This window comes from Zalophus californianus, chromosome 17 (assembly GCF_009762305.2).
Source record: "Zalophus californianus isolate mZalCal1 chromosome 17, mZalCal1.pri.v2, whole genome shotgun sequence".
Taxonomy (NCBI): Eukaryota; Metazoa; Chordata; class Mammalia; order Carnivora; family Otariidae; genus Zalophus; species Zalophus californianus.
Genome location: NC_045611.1, coordinates 30,425,403 through 30,449,438, shown reverse-complemented (window position 1 = coordinate 30,449,438; position 24,036 = coordinate 30,425,403). Strand labels below are relative to the sequence as shown.

At 35.4% G+C, this 24,036-nt stretch overlaps 1 protein-coding gene across 3 annotated transcripts in view; it reads left to right on the top strand.

The window, feature by feature from the left end:
• CHD9 (chromodomain helicase DNA binding protein 9) overlaps positions 1–24,036 on the top strand; it is a 169,810-nt gene that overhangs the window by 98,169 nt on the left and 47,605 nt on the right. For all 3 annotated transcript variants that reach the window (XM_027617213.2, XM_027617229.2, XM_027617228.2), the window contains 9 exons: positions 2,762–3,005; positions 6,344–6,520; positions 7,647–7,790; positions 7,911–8,166; positions 9,267–9,477; positions 11,734–11,929; positions 14,372–14,539; positions 15,250–15,429; positions 21,588–21,698. In XM_027617213.2, the coding sequence (XP_027473014.1) occupies positions 2,762–3,005; positions 6,344–6,520; positions 7,647–7,790; positions 7,911–8,166; positions 9,267–9,477; positions 11,734–11,929; positions 14,372–14,539; positions 15,250–15,429; positions 21,588–21,698 (1,687 nt within the window). The remainder of the gene's footprint in view (positions 1–2,761; positions 3,006–6,343; positions 6,521–7,646; positions 7,791–7,910; positions 8,167–9,266; positions 9,478–11,733; positions 11,930–14,371; positions 14,540–15,249; positions 15,430–21,587; positions 21,699–24,036) is intronic.

Below are 24,036 nucleotides of genomic sequence, written 5' to 3'. Positions count from 1 at the left end.
TTTCTGTTATTTATTTTCCAAGTTCAAAATGCTGGGTGGAACATTAGCTCACTTTTTTGCAGTGAAAAGATAATTGCAAAAGAAGTGAAAAATGGACCCACAGTTGAGAAAGTACAGTGGCATATACAAAAGAGCAAGCAAAGGCATTATGATTAGTAATAACAGAAAAATTTGATGACACTTTTTATTCAGAATCACTCGTCCATGTTTTTACTTCTCACGTGATTCTTCTGAGTTGTTGCACTCAGTAATTGTGAGTCCTGAGACAGTCATGTGGAGTTACGGGGACTTGTTAACGCCCCACAGCAGTCTTTCCTCTGGTTTATATTTTCTAAATGTTAACCATCATTTTTTCCAAGAGACCCTTCCAGGTAAAATAGTTAACAAAGTATTGTTTTGCTTGTCCTTCCCCATTGCCTACATTGCTTGTTTTAAACTTCCAGAACTTTCCTCAGGCTGTCTGTCACAACCCTACCCTCTTCACCCCCATGTGACTGCTCCATAGAGAGGGCCCGTAGGTGAGCTTGTTCAGGTTCTTGCCTGCCCTCACAGCCAGGCCGACAAACGTATCTCCATTCTTAGCTTTTCTTAGCCATCCTCATGTACCAGAAGTTAAAAGGTGCCTCCCCACAACCAAGACTCATGTACCACCTCCGTTCTTGACATGCAGCTCGTCCAGTTTTCTCAGAGCCTCACTTGCATCGACTGTCATCCTGCACTTTTAGACCTTCAAGCCATCTCAAGACTAGTGCTGTCCGTCCCTTCCCTCTGTGAACAAATCTGGGTCTAACCTTTCATAAAAATACAAGAAAGAAAAGGGTAAACCTTCTCTTCTTGGTTCTGTTTTTCCTTCTAGTGACCTCGAGCCCTCTGTAATTTCGTGGAAGAAAGCCTACAGGAGCTCTTCCCATTTCCTCATCTCCCACTCGCTTTAACCCTGTTGCTTAGATTTGAGTCTTATCTTTGAAACGTGTTATTTCCCAATCCATGGGGTATTTTTCAGCCCTAGTTTGCGTGTCCCTGCTGCTTTGGGTTTTGGTTGCTCCTTCTGTAAACTTCACCCCATTCTCAGCCGCAGCAGCTTCCACAGTGGGACTCTCTCCAGACCCTGTGACTTGCTGGTCTGCTGGTTTCCCTTCCTCTGCCTGCCCTTTCAGTGTTGCTTTTCCTCCTAATGGTGCTCTTTTGCTCTCCTTGTGGTACAGGTTTGTTCTTCCTAAGCCGTACTCCACACCCCCTGTGCCTTCATTTATCAATAACATTCTCATGGTCGCGTATCTTTATCTCTAAGGCCTTGAACTCCAAGCCCGTATCTCTGTTTGCCTCTTGCTACCTTAAAATCTATCTCACTGATTCTTTTTTCAGCACAAAATTCAAAATTAATCTTATCGTTTCCTGTTTCCTCTGTACCAAACTAGTTCTTCCAACATATTTTGTATTTCGGTTAACAATAACACAATAAAGGGGCGCCTGGCTGGCTCAGTCAGAGCATGCAACTCTTGATCTTCGGGTTATGGAGCCCACTTGGAAAAAAAAAAAAAAAGAATAACACGATTACTGAAATCTGGCTGTCATCAAACCCCCCGTATATCTGGTTGGTCACTAAGTCCAAATCATTCTAAGTCATAATTAACTTTGGAATCCATTCCCTCCTCTTAGTCCCCCCTCCCTTAGTCCAAGTGCCCGCCATTGTTTCCTGCATTATTGCAGTACTTTCCCAGTTAGTGCGCCAGCTTGTAGTCACCTCACCTTCTAATATCCACAGTGGAGCCAGAGTGAGCCTCAGAGTACAAATACAATCGCATCAGGGTTCTTTAAAAATTTTAAGTGGCTCCCATTGCATAACAGAATGATGTCCAGTGTTCTTTATTTATGACCTCTTCTTACCTTAGTGATACCCCCATCTCAAAACCACATTTGTAGTCTCCCAGGTGATCGTGTTCTTTACACTTCTGCTCCTTTGCTGTGCTCCCTGGCAAAATCCTACCCATTACTGACCTCTTCTCCGAAAGAGAGCTCCTTTTCTACCATCTCTTTTTGCCAGAGTTGGACACTTACTCCTCTGAGTTTCTGTAATAAACTTAACCCTGAAGGTTCTCAACTGGCCATATATTATAATCATCTGTGGAACTTTTTTAAAAACAAATTCTAGCTGCTTTTATCCTCCTCCATACACTTTGACGTAATGTGTAGGGGAGAGCCCTGGGTGTCTCTCTTTCCTTCAGGCTTTTAGGCTCTTCTAATGCCCAGCCAGAATTGAAAACCAGTGCTTTGTTTGTGCTTCCATGATAGCACATTGCATGGTTTATTTATTTATTTATTTATTTGCATGTCTGCTTCTCTAATAGATAAAAGCCCCTGGAAGGCTGAGAACATGTTCTATTTCTTTTGTATCCCATTTTCTCATACTCTCCCTGAGATATAGAAGGTATTTAATAAATGCTTCCTGAATAAATAATATATTTAGTTTGCCTCACTCCTGCCGTTTCATTCTTTAACAAAATCATACCTCTGACAGGTGTTATCTTTATTTTGGAGCTACAGAAATCTATAGTTTTCCCTCTGCAAGATTATAATAAAATTAGAGTTTCATATGTATACAAAATGATATGCCTAGTCTACACTTCAGCAACTTTTATGTTTTTATAAATGCAAGTATTTTAACTTGATCTTTGATTATTTTTGTATATTTATCTTTAAGAACATTGTAGTGTACAGAAAAACCCAATGTATACATGGATAATATATTTGTTTATTTCAGACGAAACTGCATTTTAGCAGATGAAATGGGTCTTGGCAAAACCATTCAATCAATTACATTCCTCTACGAAATCCTTCTGACTGGTATAAGAGGACCTTTCCTGATTATTGCTCCACTTTCTACTATTGCAAACTGGGAGAGAGAATTTCGTACATGGACTGATATTAATGTTGTGGTTTATCATGGGAGCCTGATTAGCAGACAGATGATACAGCAATATGAGATGTACTTCAGGGACTCACAGGTGTGTTACTGGTGATTTTGTTTGTTGTTTGAAAGGTCAGGTTTGAAAAAGCCAATTATTATGCTTTCATTATTTTCAAATTTGGGATGGATTTTATTTGCCTACGTACATCTTAGTTCAATCTCTTTATTCATCATATTTATTTTACAATAAACTTTAGTAGCTGAAGAGGACAATGACAAGGAATTAGGATCAACATTTCTGGTTCACTATATAGTATGCTGATTTATACAAATGTACTAATTTGATTGTATCCCTAATTTTTCAACTAGAATAATTGTTTTACTAATTGCTTTTAAATACACATTAAATTTAGTTTTAGAATAATACCCATCTCTTTGATCATCCTCCAGTTTTTCCCCTCCATTTTTAAAATTCAAATCTTCAATGAACACCATGGGTTTAAATGCCTCTTGAGATGAAACCATAGGTTCTCTTTCATGTTCAAAGGATTGTGATTTTAGATACATTTGGTTTGTTTTGTATGCAGATACAAGCATACCTCTCTCTTATTTTCCCCTTTGGCTTGATTATTCCAGTGCTCTGGTGATTTGGTGGTTTTCTTCTGCCCGGTATCCAGAAGGCACATTTTCCATTTTACTTTGGCCTCTTTAGTAGGAAACTGAGTAGGAGATTTCTTATTTTTTGGCTAAATACACACGTCATAAAATGAAGAGATAACATTATAGTAAAGAATTTTCTAGCAGAAAGTTAAAAGTCTAGAAAGCATTAAGTGCCAATTGCAGTTTTGAGTGGTAATAGGACTTTAGATTAAGAATTTTATTAAGAAAAAATGAACAAGATTATTAAAACAGTTCACACAAAGTTATACTCTTTAATTGGAATAGGTTCATTTGCCTGACATTCTGCCTCAGTAGCACCTTAATATTTTATTTTTCTTTCACTAATTCTTTTGTTTTATAAGGATCGTTATATGATGTGATAATGTCATGTGATATGCTACAGGTTGAAGTAAGCTAATGTGCCTAGCCTTCTGCTGCTTTCCTTCCCAATTGTAACTGATTTTCTACCTATTCAAAGCTGAAAATGGTTGAATTACTTGATTTAGTCCCTCTTACTTTTATGGTTGAAACAATTACATTCCTATGAAATTAAGCATCTAATATAACCCTTTAGTTATTCTTCAGTTTTATTATAACTATCACCTTTGTACCTTTCAAGCCTCTGACATCTCAGATTATAGTTTGATTTCCTCCCATAGTGTTTTATTCTTCTCAATCATACATTTGTAAAATTTAAGAGCTGTATGGTATCATAAAAATGATTATGATTGACTTAGTTCAATCTCATTTTTTTTACAGAAGGTATATTTAAATATTGGGAGTTTAAGAGATGTTTAAAAGGGTTACAGTTTTAATAAATGTCTCATATGAGTTTGGTATAAACAAATCCCAGCAAAACTGGGTTTAATAAACCCAGGTCACTTAGATTCAAAAGCCCTTGTTCTTAAACACTAAACACTGTGATATCACTTTAACTGAATGCATCCTGTCCCCAGTTGTTAGAACTGTATAAATGCCCTAGACTTATACTTTATGCCTTTTTTAATAGTATTCTACTAGATCTGTTATTCAACTTAATGGCCATTGTATATAATCAAAATGAATTAATCTAATTAAGTTGGTAGGAATTAAACTCTGAATCAGAATATGTGATCTTTCTTAACCTCTCGTAGTCCCTGATAGTCTACAGTTTTCAGTCCCGTTTAAATATTCTCTTGGCTTGGATTCCAGGACTTTGTACTGTCCTATATTACCACCTATTCCTTCTGAAGCTCCCTTTACTGGTTCCTTCTTATCTTCCCTGTCTAAACTTGGGGGTGACACCAGGGCTGTCTTCAGACTCTTTTATATCCATACTCATTCCATCAGAGATTTGATTCAGTCACAAAACTTGAGTACCATCTATACTGCTCGAAATTCCGAAATCTTATCACCAACTCTACCTTCTTTCCTGAATTCCAAAGTCCTCTCCAAATGCCTATTCAGCTGTTCCACTTGGGTATCTACTAACCGACTCAAACATAACATGTCCAGAATCCTGAATTTTCTCATTGTAGTAAGTAGCAACACTGCCTTCTAATTGTTCAAGCTAAAAAATTTTACAGTTAAACTTGAATCATTTTTTTATCTCACTCTACACCTATCCATCAGCAAATCCTATTGGCTCTACCTTCAAAATACATTCAGAACTGAATACTTCTCATGACTTCCAATCATGATCTCTTCCTTGGATTACTACGACAGTCCCTTAATTGGTCTCTATGATCTGTCCTTGGCCTCTTTCAGACTATTTTCACTACAGCAGCCAAAGGGACTCTTAAAATACATGTCAAATCATGGCACTTCCTGTCTCACAACCCTCCAATAGCTTCTTGCTCAGAGAAGGAGCCAATCCTTAGCATACTTTCAAGTCCCAGTACAGCTTCGTCCCCTCCACGACTCAATGGGTTTCAACTTCTCTGGCATTCTTACTATGTGGAGACTGCCATAGATACTCCCACTTTAGGGCCTTCACACTTGCTACTTCTTCCAAGAATGCTTTCTGCTCTAGATCTCTAGGTATCACCTGGCTTTCTCCCTCATCTTCAGGACTTTGCTCCAATGTCACTTCTCAGTAATGGCCTCCCAGCCAATCCATAAAATTGCAGTGGTCACCTCCGACCCCATACTTATTCTTTAACCCTGATTTATTTTATTCCACAGCCCTTATCACTTTCTAACTTTTTTTTTAATTTGCTTTCTTTTCTTAATGGCTATGTTCTGCATTTGAAACATTGGACTCTAAGTTCCACTTGGAAAATTATTTTTGTCTGTTTTGTGTATTGCTGTATCTCCAGCATCTAGAACAGGGTCTGGCACATAGACACTCAATAAATATTTGCTGAATAAACTACTCAGGTGGCTAATTTTGATAGTAACTATTTGCCATTGTATGTGTAAACTCATGGAAAAAAGTAATAAACATTAAAACTGAAATTTCATTGTCCACATTTTGTAATGGTCATTTCTTTCTTGATCTAAAATTGTTACTATAACTCTTAAAAAGTATAAAACATTTTATCAGAGAATACTTATTTGAATATAATTATAAATTATTGTGTTGGCACAGTTTTTTACATTATTCTTGAAAACACTGCAATTTAATAGTTTTAATGCTAAAATTCCTCATCTAAAGGGAGTGTATGCATATATAAAAATTCCAGTGGAAAATGTTTTATAGCAGATGTCATTAGATGTATTTTTATGCTATTTGACAGGAATTAAAAATTGTGATGACATTCTAGCAAATTATTGTATTTGTTAATAAATTTCTAGGGGCGTATCATTCGAGGAGCTTACAGATTCCAAGCCATCATCACCACTTTTGAAATGATTCTTGGTGGCTGTGGAGAGCTTAATGCAATTGAATGGCGATGTGTGATTATTGATGAAGCACATAGGTTAAAAAATAAAAATTGTAAACTTCTAGAAGGTCTGAAACTCATGAATCTGGTAAGTAACTTATTATTATGACTTAATGCCGTTTCTTAGCTACATAGTGAAAGGTCAAGTAGAGTCAGAGAGCTAATGCTAAACTCATTCCTTTTTAGAGTGTGTATCCGATTTTAATCTATGGTAATTGAGTTTTGTTGTGTTTTGTTTTCTTTTAATTACTAAGGAAAAATATTCCACATACTCAGCATATGTTGGTTAAAATTAATAAATGGGATTTTTAAAAGTGATCTTCTTACTAGTGTGTTTGCTTATTTCAAATCAGTCTTTTGCATTTTTTAACATTTTCATTTAATTACAATCACAGAATTAGTACATGAGCACTTGAATAACTCCAGTATGCAGAACTACATTCCATAGAACATTGAAGCGCCCCTTTTTACTCCCTTTCTATCGATGCCCACCCCTAGTTCCACTCCCCGCTCCAGTATTTACAGATTGGTGTGTATCTTTCTAGACTAAACATTTACGGGTATACACATAGATATGCAGATACACACATACATATAGAAATATTTAGCTTGGGAATTTGGAGATATTATTAAATTTTAAGTGACAATTTGTACTATCATTAAAAATATCTTATTATTTCCTATTACCATTATGTTTAATTTGTAATGCATGTCTAATGTAGAAGCATATTCCGGTCAGCTCTTCATATTGTTACATTATAGCCTTAATGATTTGAGAATCGTTCTTGTGTGAAAAGTCAAGTGATGATTAGCCAAATTATAAAGAATGAGAACCATTTTGTATACAAATTACCATATCAAGAATTGTTATGTATAAAAGAAACAAATACCTTCTTTGTTCTTGAAAAGCCTGTTTCTTTGAGAAAATCCAAAATATGCTTAATTATTTGGAACTTTTCTTTCAAAGCATTCTTGAATAGGTAAAAATAGCATGCAAAGTGAAGTATTACAAGAATGATACAGAGTTTTTAAAAGGTGATTGAGAAAGTAAATTAATGAAGATTCATGAGTAGAGATGTACTTTGAGTTGACTCTTGAAAATTATGGTTAGAAAAATACTTGCTTTTGAAACACTGAACATTTAATAACCTACATCAGCTTTCATATAACTTTAGTCTGTGGTGTTTGACATGAATTATTCTTGCTTTATGTAGGAACACAAGGTGCTTCTGACTGGCACACCTCTCCAAAATACAGTAGAAGAACTATTCAGTCTTCTTCACTTTCTGGAACCTTTAAGGTTTCCTTCTGAATCAACATTTATGCAAGAATTTGGGGATCTGAAAACAGAGGAACAGGTATCCTCATTGGTCTTTGTAAAGAAGTGCATCAAACCTCTTATCACTGTGATTGTGTATGTGAGTTTGTAACTGCATGTGCATACATGTTATGTATCTTTTCATCATTTTCTTATGCAGGTGCAAAAACTTCAGGCAATTCTGAAGCCGATGATGTTGAGACGATTGAAAGAAGATGTGGAAAAGAAGCTGGCACCGAAGGAAGAAACCATCATTGAAGTGGAACTTACTAACATTCAGAAGAAATACTACCGGGCTATTTTGGAGAAAAACTTCTCATTTTTATCCAAAGGAGCAGGGCAGACTAATGTCCCTAACTTGGTCAATACCATGATGGAGCTCAGGAAGTGCTGTAATCATCCATATCTTATCAAAGGTAGCTAGAAAGGATTGCAAACAAATACTTTGAACAAATGCTCATGAATTTAAAAAAATAAAAAAACCCACTACGACTGCAGTGGCTGTTACAAGGAAAGGCAATGACGCTCCAACTCCCCAATCTGGTACTCTGAGGGGGTACGAGTGTTTCAGAATCAGGGTGCCTCATGATCAGTCACATGCCAAGTTACAGGAGCAGGACTTGCATTCAGTCTAATGTGGACTGGAATTCCTTCTCCAGTTGAATCCTCCTCCTGGGCAAAGGCAACAAAGTCTACCTTTGGGCCTCTGGATTTCTTTTTTTTTCCTCCCTGGTCTCTTTCCAGTCCAGGTCTCTGGTTAGTGTGTCTCAGCTTTTGGGCTGTAGTAATGTTACTTTTTAGGGTCTTGTTAGGTTCTTTGCTAGTGTTCTCTCTGTGTATCATTTCACTCATTCCTGAGAATATACTCCCATCTTTATCCAGGACATGTGGTTTCTTAGCCCTATAACTCACTCTCTTGCAGTCCTGTTATTCTTTAATGACCAGATGGGTGGAGGGAAGGTAGAGAGCCTTTAATGCTGATTAGATTCTCTGGAGGAAGTATTAATCACAAAGACCTCTAACTTGACTTCCCTTTTAATTGTCCTTGTTTCCTTGTTTTGATGACCAGCAGGATACCCATAGACACATCAAGATTAATTATGATCACCCTTCAGTGATGATCACTGTTGTGTTGGTGTTTAAATAATAGATGTTTGTTTAAAAATATATGTTTACTCATGTAGGTTAGAACCACATTTTCATTAATTCTTTCCCTAAGAGCATTCATTAAATATTTATCAAACGTAAATTTGTGTGAGGCATTATGCCAGAGGTCTGGAGAGACAAAAAGATGCTTTAAGACATTGTCCACATCCTCAGTGGAATTATAGTCTGGTGTTGATGGGTGTTTAGCCACAAACATAAATAATTCTAATAAAAACAGTGTACCTGTCATCAGAAAATTTTAATGTGTTACAGAAGCACAGAGGAGCACTAATTTCGATTTTTTTAAAAAGAAAGCAACTGGAGGTTGCCTGCGTCTGTGCACTGATGCTATCTTATGTTTCTTTGACAGGTGCTGAGGAGAAAATACTTGGAGAATTTAGAGATACATATAATCCAGCTGCTTCTGATTTTCATCTTCAAGCAATGATCCAGTCTGCTGGTAAATTGGTCCTTATTGATAAATTGCTTCCCAAAATGAAAGCTGGAGGTCATAAAGTGCTCATCTTCTCTCAGATGGTACGCTGCCTTGATATCCTGGAGGACTATCTCATTCATAAAAGGTAAGGCATATGATTCATCTACTGAATTATACTGTGAATTACACTAAAAATATGCTATTAAGGATTTTGCATCCCTGTACTGTAACCCATCTTTATGCACATCTTTATCTAGGTAAGACCCATTTACATCTGAGTAAAGATAGTTTAGGATTATGTGTCAGGTGTTCTAACCCACATATGTTGCAAATAGTAGGTGGAGCTAAGGAGACTGATTAAGAAAACTTTGTAAATTGACAAGTATTTGTTGACCTAGGAATGGGTTTATTAGTGTCCGTTTTACTTGATTTGTAAATCGTGCAGTAATGACACTTTAAATGAACTTATAACCATCTTCAAAAATAAAAAAAGTGGTTCAGTACCTTTTCAGATCTTTCATTATTGTAATTAGAACCTGAACTTGCTGCACTTTGACTCTTACCATATACCATTTGACACTTGTTCATGCTTTCAGTCTTTTCTCATTTGTTTAATGTGGGGTTTTGTTTTGGTGCATGACAATAAGATAGTCTTCAGTATTAATTGGTATCTAGATAAATAGGATATCATAGGTTACTTTCTCAGAACATTAGTGGTCCAGATACCAACATATTACTCTAAAAGGGAATCTAAAGATGTAGCTGTAGATTTTGGTTCAGCAGATTTTGACCCTTATATATAAGTAAAGGTCTGTACTAATTTAGATTATCAGAAATTGTGCAGTTCATTTTTTTATTTATTTCTAGTTCTGTTTTTAGTGTCAGTGTTCTACTCTTTTAGTCTTAATTCCAAAATGTATATTATTCTCAACTGCATATCACATAAGAAGGAAGATAAGATTGCAGTATTCCTAAAAATAGGTATTCTTACCTTTTCTTGACCTCCTGATACAAAGAACTTTGTAAGATAAAGATGAATTTCATGGAAAACCCCAAATCTCTTTAATGTCACATTATTAGAAGTCACACCCCATTTCATAGGTACTGGAGACAACAGTGAGCTCCTTCTGAGACTCTAATAAATTATATGTGTAAAGAAGTATCTTGAACTAGAAGAGGAGTGGCAAATATCCTGTGTATTCCTTTTCTAATTCCTGAATTTTTATGTATTTTAATTTTATTAATGTCTATCAGTTTCTGAATTTTACGTAAATGAGGAAAGATAAAAGAAGTTAAAAGTTAACTGCTTAACAGTAATGACTCTATAAAGAATTGGCATTCTGCAGCATGTTTTGGAATGATCTAGAAAACTGGGATTTTTTTTAAGTAAATTCTTAATGTTTCAAATATTAATATCTTGAAAATTTGTTAAATGAGGTAAAAAGCCTTATTACTATTTTCAGATCCTTCAGTAAGCACTTATTTAAAAAGTTGAAAAAAAAATTAGTATTCCGGGGGCGTCTGGGTGGCTCAGTTGTTAAGTATCTGCCTTAGGCTCAGGTCATGATCTCAGGGTCCTGGGATCAAGCCCCACATCGGGCTCCCAGCTCAGCGGGAAGCCTGCTTCTCCCTCTCCCACTCCCCCTGCTTGCATTCCCTCTCTTGCTGTCTCTCTCTCTGTCAAATAAATAAATAAAATCTTTAAAAAAAATAGTAAGTCTAGTTTCCCAAACTAGAATGTTTGCCCTTGAGAGATTATACAGTTTACAATCAAGTATATCTTGAGAGGGGTGCCTGGGTGGTTTAGTTAGTTAAGTGTCTGCCTTCAGCTCAGGTCATGATCCAGGGGTCCTGGGATTGAGCCCCATGTCATGCTTCCTGCTCAGTGGGGAGTCTGCTTCTCCATCTCCCTCTGCCCCTCCCCTCGTGCTTTCTCTCGCTTGCTCTCGCTCTGTCTCACTCTTTCAAATAAATGAATAAAATCTTTAAAAAAAAGTATATCTTGAGAGATTAACATGATTGAGACAGGGAAATATTGGTAGGCTTCTTGAAGTTTTATGAAAGTCTTTGCTTTTTGTAAAAAAAAATAAGTCATTATATAATGAGATCAGCAAGGTAGTTTTTGCATGTTTTTTTTATTCCAACTTCTGAAAATGATATTGTGATGGCATTTTACCTATACACCAGGAATGCAAAGATTTTCTCTCTTTGTATTACTTTGTATTTCCTCCTTACCACCAACACCGAGAATTATAAAACCACAGAAACTAGTTGGGATGATATTGCTTCTTAATTTTATAGTAAACATAAAGTTGCAAGGAGACTGACTTTACATTTGATAGAGTGTGTCTTTATTTTCATTGTATTCATCTAACTAAATTTATGACATTTCATTTGATAGATATTTATATGAGCGAATCGATGGAAGAGTCAGAGGGAATCTTCGGCAAGCTGCCATAGATCGATTTAGTAAACCTGATTCAGATCGATTTGTTTTCCTTCTGTGTACCCGAGCTGGTGGGTTGGGCATCAACCTAACTGCTGCTGATACATGTATAATTTTTGATTCTGATTGGAATCCTCAGAATGACCTGCAGGTAAATAGATTGCTTGGCTGAGAGAATTAAATTTCTTTTGTCATTCCTAGAACTGTTTTTGATACTCCACCTCTTTCATTTTTATCTAAACAAACCAACAAGTATGTTTCCCTAAGAAATATCTCTGCCAAATAAAATAGATTAAATTATCTTAATTTTAATTTAATGACAATAAAATATACTTATTTAGATCATGTATCTTCTAAGTAGGTTTATCTACTTGAGTACCATATTTGTTTGAAGTATATTATGTAAATTTGAGAGAGGCCTAAGCTTTAAGAATGACTTCTTTGTGGGGCGCCTGGGTGGCTCAGTTGGTTAAGTGTCTGACTCTTGGTTTTGGCTCAGGTCCTGATCTCAGGGTGGTGAGATTGAGCCCCACCTTGGGCTTCACACTGTGTGGAATCCACTTGAGTTTCTTTCTTCCTCTGCCCTTCCCGTGCCCCACATGCTCCAGCGTGCACTCACTCTCCACCCCCCCTTTCTCTCTCTCTCAAATAAATCTTTTTTAAAAAAGAATAACTTCTTCATAATAAAAATTTCACAATCTTACTTTCTGAAAAATAAGCACTTATCCTAATTTCATCTTCTCAATCATCATATAATATCTGCATGGAATTATCACCTAATAGACTATGCCTTTTTATGAAATACTGTAAAAATTTAAGATATACATCTAAGTTAAGACAGTACTTGGACCTCATAGAAACAGGAATATTAATATTAGTAGAGTGATGAAATAGCATCAAAGTTTGCAGAAGATAAGCATCTAGGAAAGATATGAAAACATAAAGATAAAGAGAAATTCTTCTTTTATTGTTCATGGTAGTCTTTATTGTATTGCAATTAGTATTAGTACTTTAGTTATAATACCAAATATGGTAAATTGTTACTGAGATATACCTGACTTAATAAAAATAAGGTTTTAACCTCTCATTTGTGTAACTATATGTAATCTAGTTCAAAATGTCAAAGATCCAAAATTAATAGATTAAACCAGGGACAAACTCTTTCTGTAAAAGGCCATTTAGTAAATATTTTACGCTTTTGTGGATTGCATAAGGTCTCTGCCACACGTGCTTTGTTGTGTTTATGGTCCCTTAAAAGTGTAAAAGCCATTCATAGTTGGCAGGCCAGATTTGGTCCACAGGGTGTAGTTTACCAATCTCTAGGATAAACCGAAATTATATTTGCCTTTTGGATGCATATTTATACTTACACTGCCTGCAGCACATTTGATGTTCTAAAAGTTAATCTAAAATAAAATCATGATAGAACCTGAGGAACTGGAGAAACTGTATCAGATTCCCCAACTTCTCCTTCTCACTTGGTTTTTCCTACTTACTGCTAATGTAGATCTAGTCTTCATAGACTAATGAAAAATTTGGCCTCTTATACTTTCCCTAGACCCGGAGCAAGGTTGTTCACGCACAGTTCTGTGTTGTAAAGAGCACAAAGGTTATCTGATAGAGTAAAAATGTCAGCAAGGAGTATAGCATCAACACCACCTATAAATTTTAAAGCCACAATTTATAATTAGTCTTCTGAAGATAATGGGAAGGTGATTAGCAATTTGGGAGAAAGACCACTGATTTCCTTGGAACCTTTAGAGTCTAAACTTAAAACATAAATTTTAAGTTTTGCAGAACCCCAAGGTAAAATATAAAGTTCTTGGGGCGCTTGGTGGCTCAGTTGGTTAAGTGTCCCATTCTTGATTTCAGCTCAGGTCGTGATCTCAGGGTTGTGGGATCGAGCCTCAGGCTCCACGATGGGCGTGGAACCTGCTTAAGATTTTCTCTGTCCCTCTCCTTCTGCCCCTCCCTCCTTTCCCTGTCTTTCTCTCTCTCCCTCTCTCCCTCTTTGAAATAAAAAAAAATAACAAAGTTCTTATGTAATTTCTGAGGTCTCTACTTCCAATATGTATGCATATTAACTAACTAGTTCTTCCCTTGTGTAAGTAAAATTATGTCTCCAGAGATACTCACCTTAAGTTTTTATCCCCCTCCAAATTACCCAGCTTAACTAAAATGTATTGAAAAGTTTGTTGATAATGTAGAAAAGACTTGAGAAATTCAGGGTTATGTTTTAAGTTTAAAGGTTGAGTTGCCAGCAGCTAAAAATAATCTGTTCATAGAGTTTACATTCCTGTCTAAAGTTATCTTGATGATACCCTCTTTAAAAAAACATTAATTTTTCATGGATTCATATTCTCTGAAATATAAGCTTAAATTCTAACTGCTGATTGTGAAATCATTTCTCATTTTAGTATGCACTACCTTAATTTCTAGAAAAAGGTTAGAGCTAATTCAGTAGCAAGAGTTTCTAAAAATTCTTTCATACTTTTATATTCCATTGAGATAGTCTGTTGTTAAATGCTTTTTGTGTGATCCCTTTTGTGCTACTTTGTAAGATAAATTGAATCTATAACTTTATTTTTTATAGGCCCAAGCTCGTTGCCACAGAATTGGTCAAAATAAAGCAGTTAAAGTCTACCGACTAGTAACTCGTAACTCATATGAGAGAGAGATGTTTGACCGAGCCAGTCTGAAGCTGGGTCTCGATAAGGCTGTGTTACAGAGCATGAGCGGAAGAGAAAGTAATGTTGGTGGTGTATGTATATTTTCTTTTCACTTTGAAGTGTTTGTGTTCTTACTTGCATTTAATTTTAACTTCAGGTAGTATATCATTTAATTTTGATCCATACTGACCACTAAATAGATACTTTCACGTAAGGTGGCATTTCAGGATAGACCTACATTTAGTTAATGCTTGTGAATTCTGTTCTGCCTATATTGCTCCAGTGCTTGTGAATTCTGAAACATTTTCAAGGCCAAACTTACTTGCTCTGCTTTTAGGATGTTTGTATCATGGCATAGCAGAACAGAATTTGTGAATTTTCCTGCATTATTTCTGTAAACAGCTTTTCAAATTGTTGTGTGTGTCAGACTACTGGCATTGGCTTTGTTTTGTTTTATGTGATATTTTTTGGCATTTTTTCCACTCAAGATTGTTGTCTTATATCTTATGCTTGCAACAGCTATAGAATCCTAGTACTAAAAAGAACCTTGAGAGGTTACCTGCCCCATAGGCTTTGTCATAACTGAAGCTATTAGAGGCACATGGCAAATTTTACTTTACAGATAATAAGAAAGAAGTCAACAACTTCAATGTGTTCTTTCAGAGAATTCTCTCTTGTATATATATCATAAACCCCAAATGCAGTTTAAACCTGACTCCGTGTACTTTGTAAATTTGTAGGGATGCTTTCTCATTTTAGGAACTTCAAAATAATACTCTTACCAAAATTATTTTCTCTTTAGATTCAACAGCTTTCCAAAAAAGAAATAGAAGATCTGCTTCGAAGAGGTGCTTATGGTGCCATTATGGAGGAAGAAGATGAAGGCTCTAAATTCTGTGAGGAGGATATAGATCAAATTTTACTGCGTCGGACAAAAACTATTACAATTGAGTCAGAAGGACGTGGGTCAACGTTTGCCAAGGTAACAGTGAATGATATTTTATAAATATACTAGTAAGGTTTATGACTAAAAAAATTTCTGTCTCTTAGTCTGTTAATTATTTGCAGAATATCTACTTAATGTTTAAATAAAGCGAATTAGCTTAAAAAAGCAGAAGGTAATATATTCTTTTCCTTCATTTTTTTTTTTTCTGACCTCTGATACCAAATTTCACATGTACTCTTCTGATCCTAGTGAAATGGAGTAAGTGTAATAACTGGAAATAGTTCTATGCATTAATCAGAGTAGAACATTTAAAATCAGATTTAGAAATTAAAGAACATATATGCTGAAGCCTGAGTAAGATGTGAGTAATAATATAGGAGGTTAAATTATCTTACATTAACTAACTATAATTTAAAGTACGTAAAGAAGAAAAAGGATTTCTAATAAATACTTAAATCTAATTTGGGGAGGGTAAAATGAAATCTGTATCTTGGGAAAGGAAGTATTAATAACTCTGCCTTATTTTGGGAAAACATTTCAAAAGTTCACTAACTGCCTTTATATTCACCTCCCCCCTCTTCTTTTACAAAGAGATATGGGGTAAACCTATATCTTGTATTCATTTGAAGAGTTTCTTATTGCAATATTCTGTGTCACCTGCACTGGTTCATACAGGTTTTCTCTTTTCCCCTTCACTTCCTTTCTGTATCCCCCTCTCCACTTTCACTCCAGAAGTCTTTCTTTATCTTTATGGAGAACTCTGTGTTAGAGCAGGTAGTATAGACAATGCACCTAAAGTAGTATCCGTCTTCCAATGAAAATTTTTCTCTTGCATTTATTCAGCAAACTAATGAAATCATGTGTCAGGTACTTTGCTATATGCTGGGAATACTAGAATGAAAGGATTCTAGTTGCTGAAAAAAAGTAAAGAAGAAAATGAGTAATTTTGCATAAAATAGAAGAACCAGAGATTCAGGAAAGCCTTTGCAGAGAAAATCACGTCTGAGCTGAATCTTGAAGAAAGCATGTATTTCATTGTGTTACAAGGAGAGTCACAGAAATGAGTCATGTGTTCCTAAACTACAAGGAAGATTTCAAGGAATATGGCACAGGCATGTATAGATGCACAGGATGAATTAAATGGAGATGAAAATGAAAGGATTAGGGAGGTCAGACCCAAATTGTGAAGGGCTCGAAAAAATTCCATTTTGAGGAATTTGAACTTGATCCTGAGGCAGTTAAAAAGCTTTTAAATCCCTTCAAGCAGAAAATGGACATAATGAATGCAGTTTAGGAGTTTAACTCCAGCAACAGTGTGGAGAATGAGTTTGAAAGGAGAAAAACTGGAGGCAGGGATACCAGGTAAGGGGCTTATATCAGATATGGTGATGGGTGAACTGGGATAGTGGAGCACCACTTGAGTCAACAGGAGTTGATGACCAGTTAGAAATGTATGGAAGGGGGAGTCAAAAAGGACTTGAAGATTTCTGGCTCAAATACCTCGGAGGGTCATGGAATCATTAAGTAAGATAGAGAATGCAAGAGAAAGAAGTTTATGTGGTGAAAACAAAATACTGGGGGCTGTTGTATTTGTGGCACTTATAGGGAATCCAAGTAGGGGGTGCCCAGGAGAGTTGCCTAGGATACAGATACAGATTTGAGAGTTCACAGAGAATAAATCAGAAGAAAGTCGTATTGTGGAAACAAAGGGGATACTGCAGAAGTATGAGGCTGAGAACTACAACTGGTCACGATTGGACTCTAACTTCTTTCATGAGAAATCTTGTTTTCTTGGGATTCCTTGGCTCTCCCCAAGTTGTCAACACACTGTGTACAGATAGTACAGAAATCACTTTTGTTGGTTATGCTGTGCCTAGAGATACTCTCCTTAAAGATTTTTTCTCTTTTAATTAATGTAGACATGTGTAAAGTGTTTAATGACCACAGGTGATTCTAAAGCTTCCTCATTTACAGTGTCAGTGAGAATCATTATGGAAAGCCAGAATACCAGAGTTTGAATTCTGACTCATAAGCTGAGTGACCTTGAACAATTAACCCTTAAGAGTCTTTCTTGTCTTTAAAGAGGAGAGCATCATAATCTTGCTTGGCCTTTTCTACTCTACAATAAAGTGCTATATGAGTATTATTTTATTCAAGTATACTCTAATCATAACCAGCTGTGCTGTAAGAATATGAAATACTTAAGCATTTAAATTTCTATTTGAAAAACCCTCAGACCGTGGAGTAACTTGCATTTGAAAAGAGGGCTGACTGAAAAGGTACTTCAGTCGATGAAGAGGTCCAGAGAGTTGGCCTGTAGTTGTCTTGGAATCTGTTCATTTCCACAGTTGCGAGCGAATGCCACTCCATAGTGGACATTTGGCATATTAGAATATGGCACCACTGTACAATAGCACCGAACATGCAAAGTTGATAGTATTTTATACTGTCCCTGGAATTTCCAAAGACTTCCTCTATGCTTAATTGTTGTAAGTGGTTTGGATAAATGAAGTAATTCCAGTCTGTTTCTTTGCATTATCAAATAGTTTTTTAGAAAAAGCCATATATATGGAGCAGAGTACATAATAAGACTATTTATTTAGACTTAGTACATATCCATCAAATAAAACTCATTATTGGTAGCTTCATTTATAAGTGGTTCTATCACCTAAACCTTGTTTTGAGATATTTTCATAAGGGCAATCAGGTGGATCCTAGAAATAGAAAATTTTCTCATCTGACTTCTTTATTTTCTGGTAGAGAACAAGACTTTGAATTGCTTAATTCACAAAAACAAAGCAGTCTGTGTATCAGGCTTAAGTGGATTTCTTATTTGTAAGGGCCCTTCCGTGACACCCGCTATCTTCTGCTATGTTCTGATGTAGGAAGATGGATTTCTGTATTTAAAAAGTCTTCCCTTGTAAATAATAAAAGGATTTAATGATTGAGGGAAAACATTTAAAGAAAAATATTTTTAGAGGAATTAGGATATTAAGATTTAACATTTGGAAGTAATTGATATACCTGTACTTGATGACATCTTCTACGACAGGCATTTTATTTCTGTAGGCATTAATTCATTACGGTCCTTGAGAATTTTGGAAGTCATCTTGAAAATAGGTTATATGTCATTTAACAATAGCATCTAGAATTATTTAGAAATATTTTTTATCTTATTTGAAAAATAAATTTATCACTTTTCTTATAATGAATATAACAAGAGCTATTGAATTGTGAAGTATAGTTTCTTCCAGGTAAATTATTTTAATTATCAGCAGTTATCTGGTAGCAGAATAAAAGCAATTATCTACTGCAGCATAGAATTTTTTTAAGGTTAGCAACCATAAGCTAGACTTCAAAAATCTAATTGTTTCCCTTTAATGGCTTTTCATATTAAATGCTCATGTAAACCAGATGCTCATTTGCCAGATCTGTTAAATCTCAAGAAGCATGTATCAATGAAACTATAATATAAAATAAAACCCTGTGAACTTCAGTGAGCTTTTCAGTGTTTCTGGAAATTGAAGTGTTTATATTAATGAAGATTTGAAAGTCTGGATGTCATATATCTTCATTTATGAGAAATTCATTTCTGAATTAACAAATAGAAGTCCCGTGATGGTTTAGGAATTACTTGAGTAAAGTTAAATGTCTGTTCCTTATACTCAAGTCATGACACTTTGATTGTCATCAGGTGCTTTTATGCCGATGACGATGGCTACTACTTTTCATTTTATTAAGCTAGTTAGCCTAAGTTGAATATAAGTTTTTATAATCAGTGGTTTATCATTAAGAGGTGTCTCATTGAATTATTTCCTGTTGCCACTGTAGCACATCACCACAACACAAATTATTTTATAGTTCTGGGTGTCAGAAGTCCAAAATGAGTCTTACGGGGCTAAAACTCAAGGTGTCAGGACGGCTGGTTTCTTCTGGAGGCTTCAGGGGAGAATCTGTTTTCTCTTCCAGCATTTTCAAGTGCCTGCATTTCGTGGCTTGTGACCATGTTATTCCAATCTCTGCTCTGTTGTCACATAGCCTTTTACCTCCTTTCCTCTTATAAGAGCAGTTGTGATTATTTAGGGCTCACCTGTATAATATAGGCTAATCTCCCCATTTCAAAAATTATTAACTTTACCACATCTGCCAAGTCCCTTTTGCCATAAGCATTCACAAGGATCCAGGAATTAGGAACTAAATATTTTTGGGAACTGTTACTCACCCTACCACACTCATCATCAGTTCAACAAATTAAAAATTACTATTTAAAAAAAATCCTATTTTTAGTAGTTTCACAATATTAAAGCTATAGTTTAGAGCAAGCAAAAAAAAAGGAAATTTAAGTTCATTTCATTAAAACATTTATTTCCATCACTTCTGTTTCATGAAAATGCCAGCAAAGTGCACATTTTTAACATTTATAATATTTCAACACTTGCTATACACAAGCATCTTAATAACCCAGCCTCAAAAGAATGTTTGATGGAATGAATATACTTATTACTTGGTAAGCAGTGTCATGAACAGAATCTTAAAGTTCAGCAAGAGACATTTAGGATTTTAATTTTGTTTCTACTCACTTGTTAGACAAAATATAAAGATTCAAACTACAAATATAGATGGTGGTATAATGAAACCTGTGCACTTGTCACCCAGCTTCAACAATTATCAACTCATCCCAAGCTTGCTTCATCATTACCCTCTCCATCTTTCATATTATTTTAAAAGAAATCCCAGATATTATATATATAGACATATATATAGTATATATGAAAATTTCTTTAACACAACCACAATACTTATTAGTACATTTAAAAATAGGGACGCCTGCGTGGCTCAGTCGGTTAAGCGTCTTCCTTCAGCTCAGGTCATGATCCCAGGGTCCTGGGATGGAGTCCTGCCTGCATCGGGCTCCTTGCTGAGCAGGGAGCCTGCTTCTCCTTCTGCCTGCTGCTCTCTCTGTCTCTCTCTCTCTCTCTCTCTCTGACAAATAAATAAGTAAAATATTTTAAATTAAAATAATAAAAATAAAATTATCAGGGCACCTGAGTGGTGCAGTCAGTTGAGCATCCCACTCTTGATTTCAGCTCAGGTCATAATCTCGATTGGTAATTCCTTCCTATCATCAATATCCCAGTGTTCAAACTTTCAGACTTCTTGAATGTCATAAATGGTTTGTTTGCTTATAGCCGTTTTATTATCTCTTTAATGTGTAATTTTCTGCATTTTAAAATTCCATCAAGATGGGTTTTTAATGAAGATTTTAATCATTTGATTATATCCCAGATAATTAGGCATTATCTTAAAGCCATTTACCAATTATATTCTCTTTTGAAAATTATGTGACTATATTCTTCCCTTTAATTCTTTAAGTGTTACCATGCATTTTTCAGGCTCTTTTCTTTTTTAAAGCACCATGTATCTTCACTGCTCATTTCATTTTTATAAAGCACTTTGATGACTTTCTTTCAAGTGGCATATATATTTTCAGGAACTTAAGTTGCAAATAATGGTTATTAGTCTGTAAGTTCCAGTGTTGAGCTATGATATCTAAAGTTTGTTCCAACTAAAAGACTGTATAATTTCTACAGTATTTAAGAAAGTAAATCAGTTATATTTTCTTTTGTTCCTCTATAATCCTTAAATTTTTACAATGACTATGCAGTATTTTTGTTGTAAGGAAAAGTATTTTTAATGTAAGACAGAGAGTGACTTTTTTCTCATATCCTGTATTACATTTTTCTTAGGAGGCATATCTATCTAAAAATGTGATAGAAATAAAGTAGTATACCAGAAAATGAACTGTATAGGGCAAGCAGGTTTGAAATTCTTGTTCTAACCTAATTTCTTAATATTCATGTAGTGTTTCTGGAAAGCATATCTCTGTCCTGTGTCGTTTCTTGACTAAAAAGATTTAATCCTTACTTACCAAAAGCTTGAGCTAAACAAGAGTGGTAACTTACTTAATCTTTTCCTAAAACCCCAGCCTGTGTTGGCAGTGAGCCTTTTGCCTTGAGCAGATGCTGTGCTCCGTCTCAGGCGATCCCATTTGGAACATCCTTTGAATGTATGTGTGTATGCTGAATTCAGATTCTATCCCCAGTAAATGTAAAAAGATAATGTTGTAAATATACTGTGCTAGATTTTCTTCTAAGCTTCATAACATTTTAAGAAACTGCCATTATGTATTTCAGGCAAGTTTTGTGGCATCTGGGAATCGGACAGATATTTCCTTAGATGATCCCAACTTCTGGCAAAAATGGGCTAAAAAGGCAGAAATAGATATAGATGCCATCAGTGGCAGAGTAAGTATTTCTTTCCCTTTAAAAAAAAATTACGTGTTGGGATACCTTTGGTAATATTATTGTAATATTTTAAGGTATTCAACTGTGTACTTACTGAAATAAATTTATCTGCATAAATAAATTGATGTGGGGTATTAGAATGAGCACCTATTGAGCCAGACACTGCTTCAATTTAATATCTCTGATATCTGCCATGATAGGTGGTAATACAGGGAAAGTTTAAGTTTTGATATTTATATTCTTAAAATTATAATGTTTTTCAGTTTTTAAAATGTCTTTAAATCATCAGTTACTTTGATTTTGCTCTTTAACTTTGTTTTCTTAGAGTCTGCTCCCATTAATGATGATCCAGTCAGATATAAAAGGAGGGAAAAAAGCAGTCAAGAAAGTGGCATTTTTATTTTTATTTTTTTAAAGATTTTATTTATTTATTTGACAGAGACACAGCAAGAGAGGGAACACAAGCATGGGGAATGGGAGAGGGAGAAGCAGGCTTCCCGCGGAGCAGGGAGCCCTATGCCGGGCTCAATCCCAGGACCCTGGGATCATGACCCAAGCTAAAGGCAGACGTTTAATGACTGAGCCACCCAGGTGCCCCAAGAAAGTGGCATTTTTAAACTGTTTCTTTTATAACTTCCCTAAGAGTTAAGAAAGGACCGAAAAGCTGAAGTGTAGTTTGTAGAACTGATAATAACATAACTGTTTACTTCATAAGACACCTGTCTAATTATTGTATAGGAATCAATGTTTGTGGAACTTATCCATTATCAAGATAATGGCTAAATGATAAAAAGAATTTTATATTAAGCATTGATGCATGGGATCTATTTTAACAGCCTTTTAAACTGTGAAACTTTACAGTGAGAAATAACACCACTGCCATACATAATCATTACTATTTAATATATTTCAGAAATATAAGTAATTCTATATGAAACAAATAAGTAAATTTGAAAAGATATTTATAAAACATCGTTTATGGCATATTTATATGTCTAAGAAAGCAATGGAATCTTGAAGCCATTATTAAAATTAATAAATGAGTTTAATGAATTAACTGGATGAAAGATAAATATGCCATGAGCCTTCTTAAATATCAGTACTAACAGAAGTACTGTTAATATAATGGAAGAAAACATCTATTCACAGTAGAAAAAAAAGATATAGAACATTTAGGGGTATACCTACTGACAGATGTGTATGATTTCAGTACAGTGAATTATCAAATTTAATTGGAAGATTTCTTAGTTGGAAATTGAAAACTACATATTTTAAACATTTTAAGAATTTTTAAACATAGAAATGCAACCCAAATCAAAATGTTAACAATTTTTTCATATAACCAGACAATATCTAAAGTTCCCCTGGAAAAATGAATTGTCAAGAAAATTAAATGCACTTTTAGGAACCTGTCTTACAGCAATAGTCATACATGTACAGTGATAATATAGTACAGTGATGCTCATTGCCACATTTTTTTGTTTTAGAAAAATACTTGAAGCTAAATCACTTATGGTAGAGGATTAATACATCCATTCCTGTTTAATGCAAAAGTAAATATAATCATGTGTATCCCTATGTACTACTGACCTATAAAGACCTCCAAAACAGTTAAATTTAAAAGGAGAGGGGGGTGGGGTGCCTGGGTGGCTCAGTAGTTAAACACCTGCCTTCGGCTCGGGTCATAATGCCAGGGTCCTGGGATCGAGCCCCGCATTGGGCTGCTCCCTGCTCAGCGGAAAGCCTGCTTCTCCCTCTCCCACTCCCCCCTGCTTGTGTTCCCTCTCTCGCTGTGTCTCTATCAAATAAATAAATAAAATCTTTTTTAAAAAATTAAAAAGGATAGGGGGATATAGAACAATGCTTATAGTATATTTGTTTATGATATTTCAAAAGGATATATTTGGGGATCCACAGACACTCCTATGCATTTATGCATACTGTGAGTCAAGCACCTTTCTCACAATAGGGCTAATGTGCACAAGACAAATCTACCACTGCTTTGATAGAGTTTACGAATTCTCGTGGTGAGACAGAAGTAAACACGTACATAAGATGATTTCAGAGAGTGAAGAAGATAGAATAGTCAATGGTAGAGAATGCTGGGAGGTGTGGAGACAGCATGAAATCAGGTGGTCAGGGGAGGTCACTGAGGGGACAGTTGTGCTGAGATTGAATGACCTGAAAGAGCCAACAATGTAAAGACATGAAGAAAATCTTTCAAGGTACAGGGGCTGGCAGTGAGCCATTGGTGGAAATAAGCTCCGTGTTCCAGAAATAGAAGTGACGTTGTGGCAGAATGTAGGCAGTTAGTGAGGAGGTGACAGGCAAGGTCAGA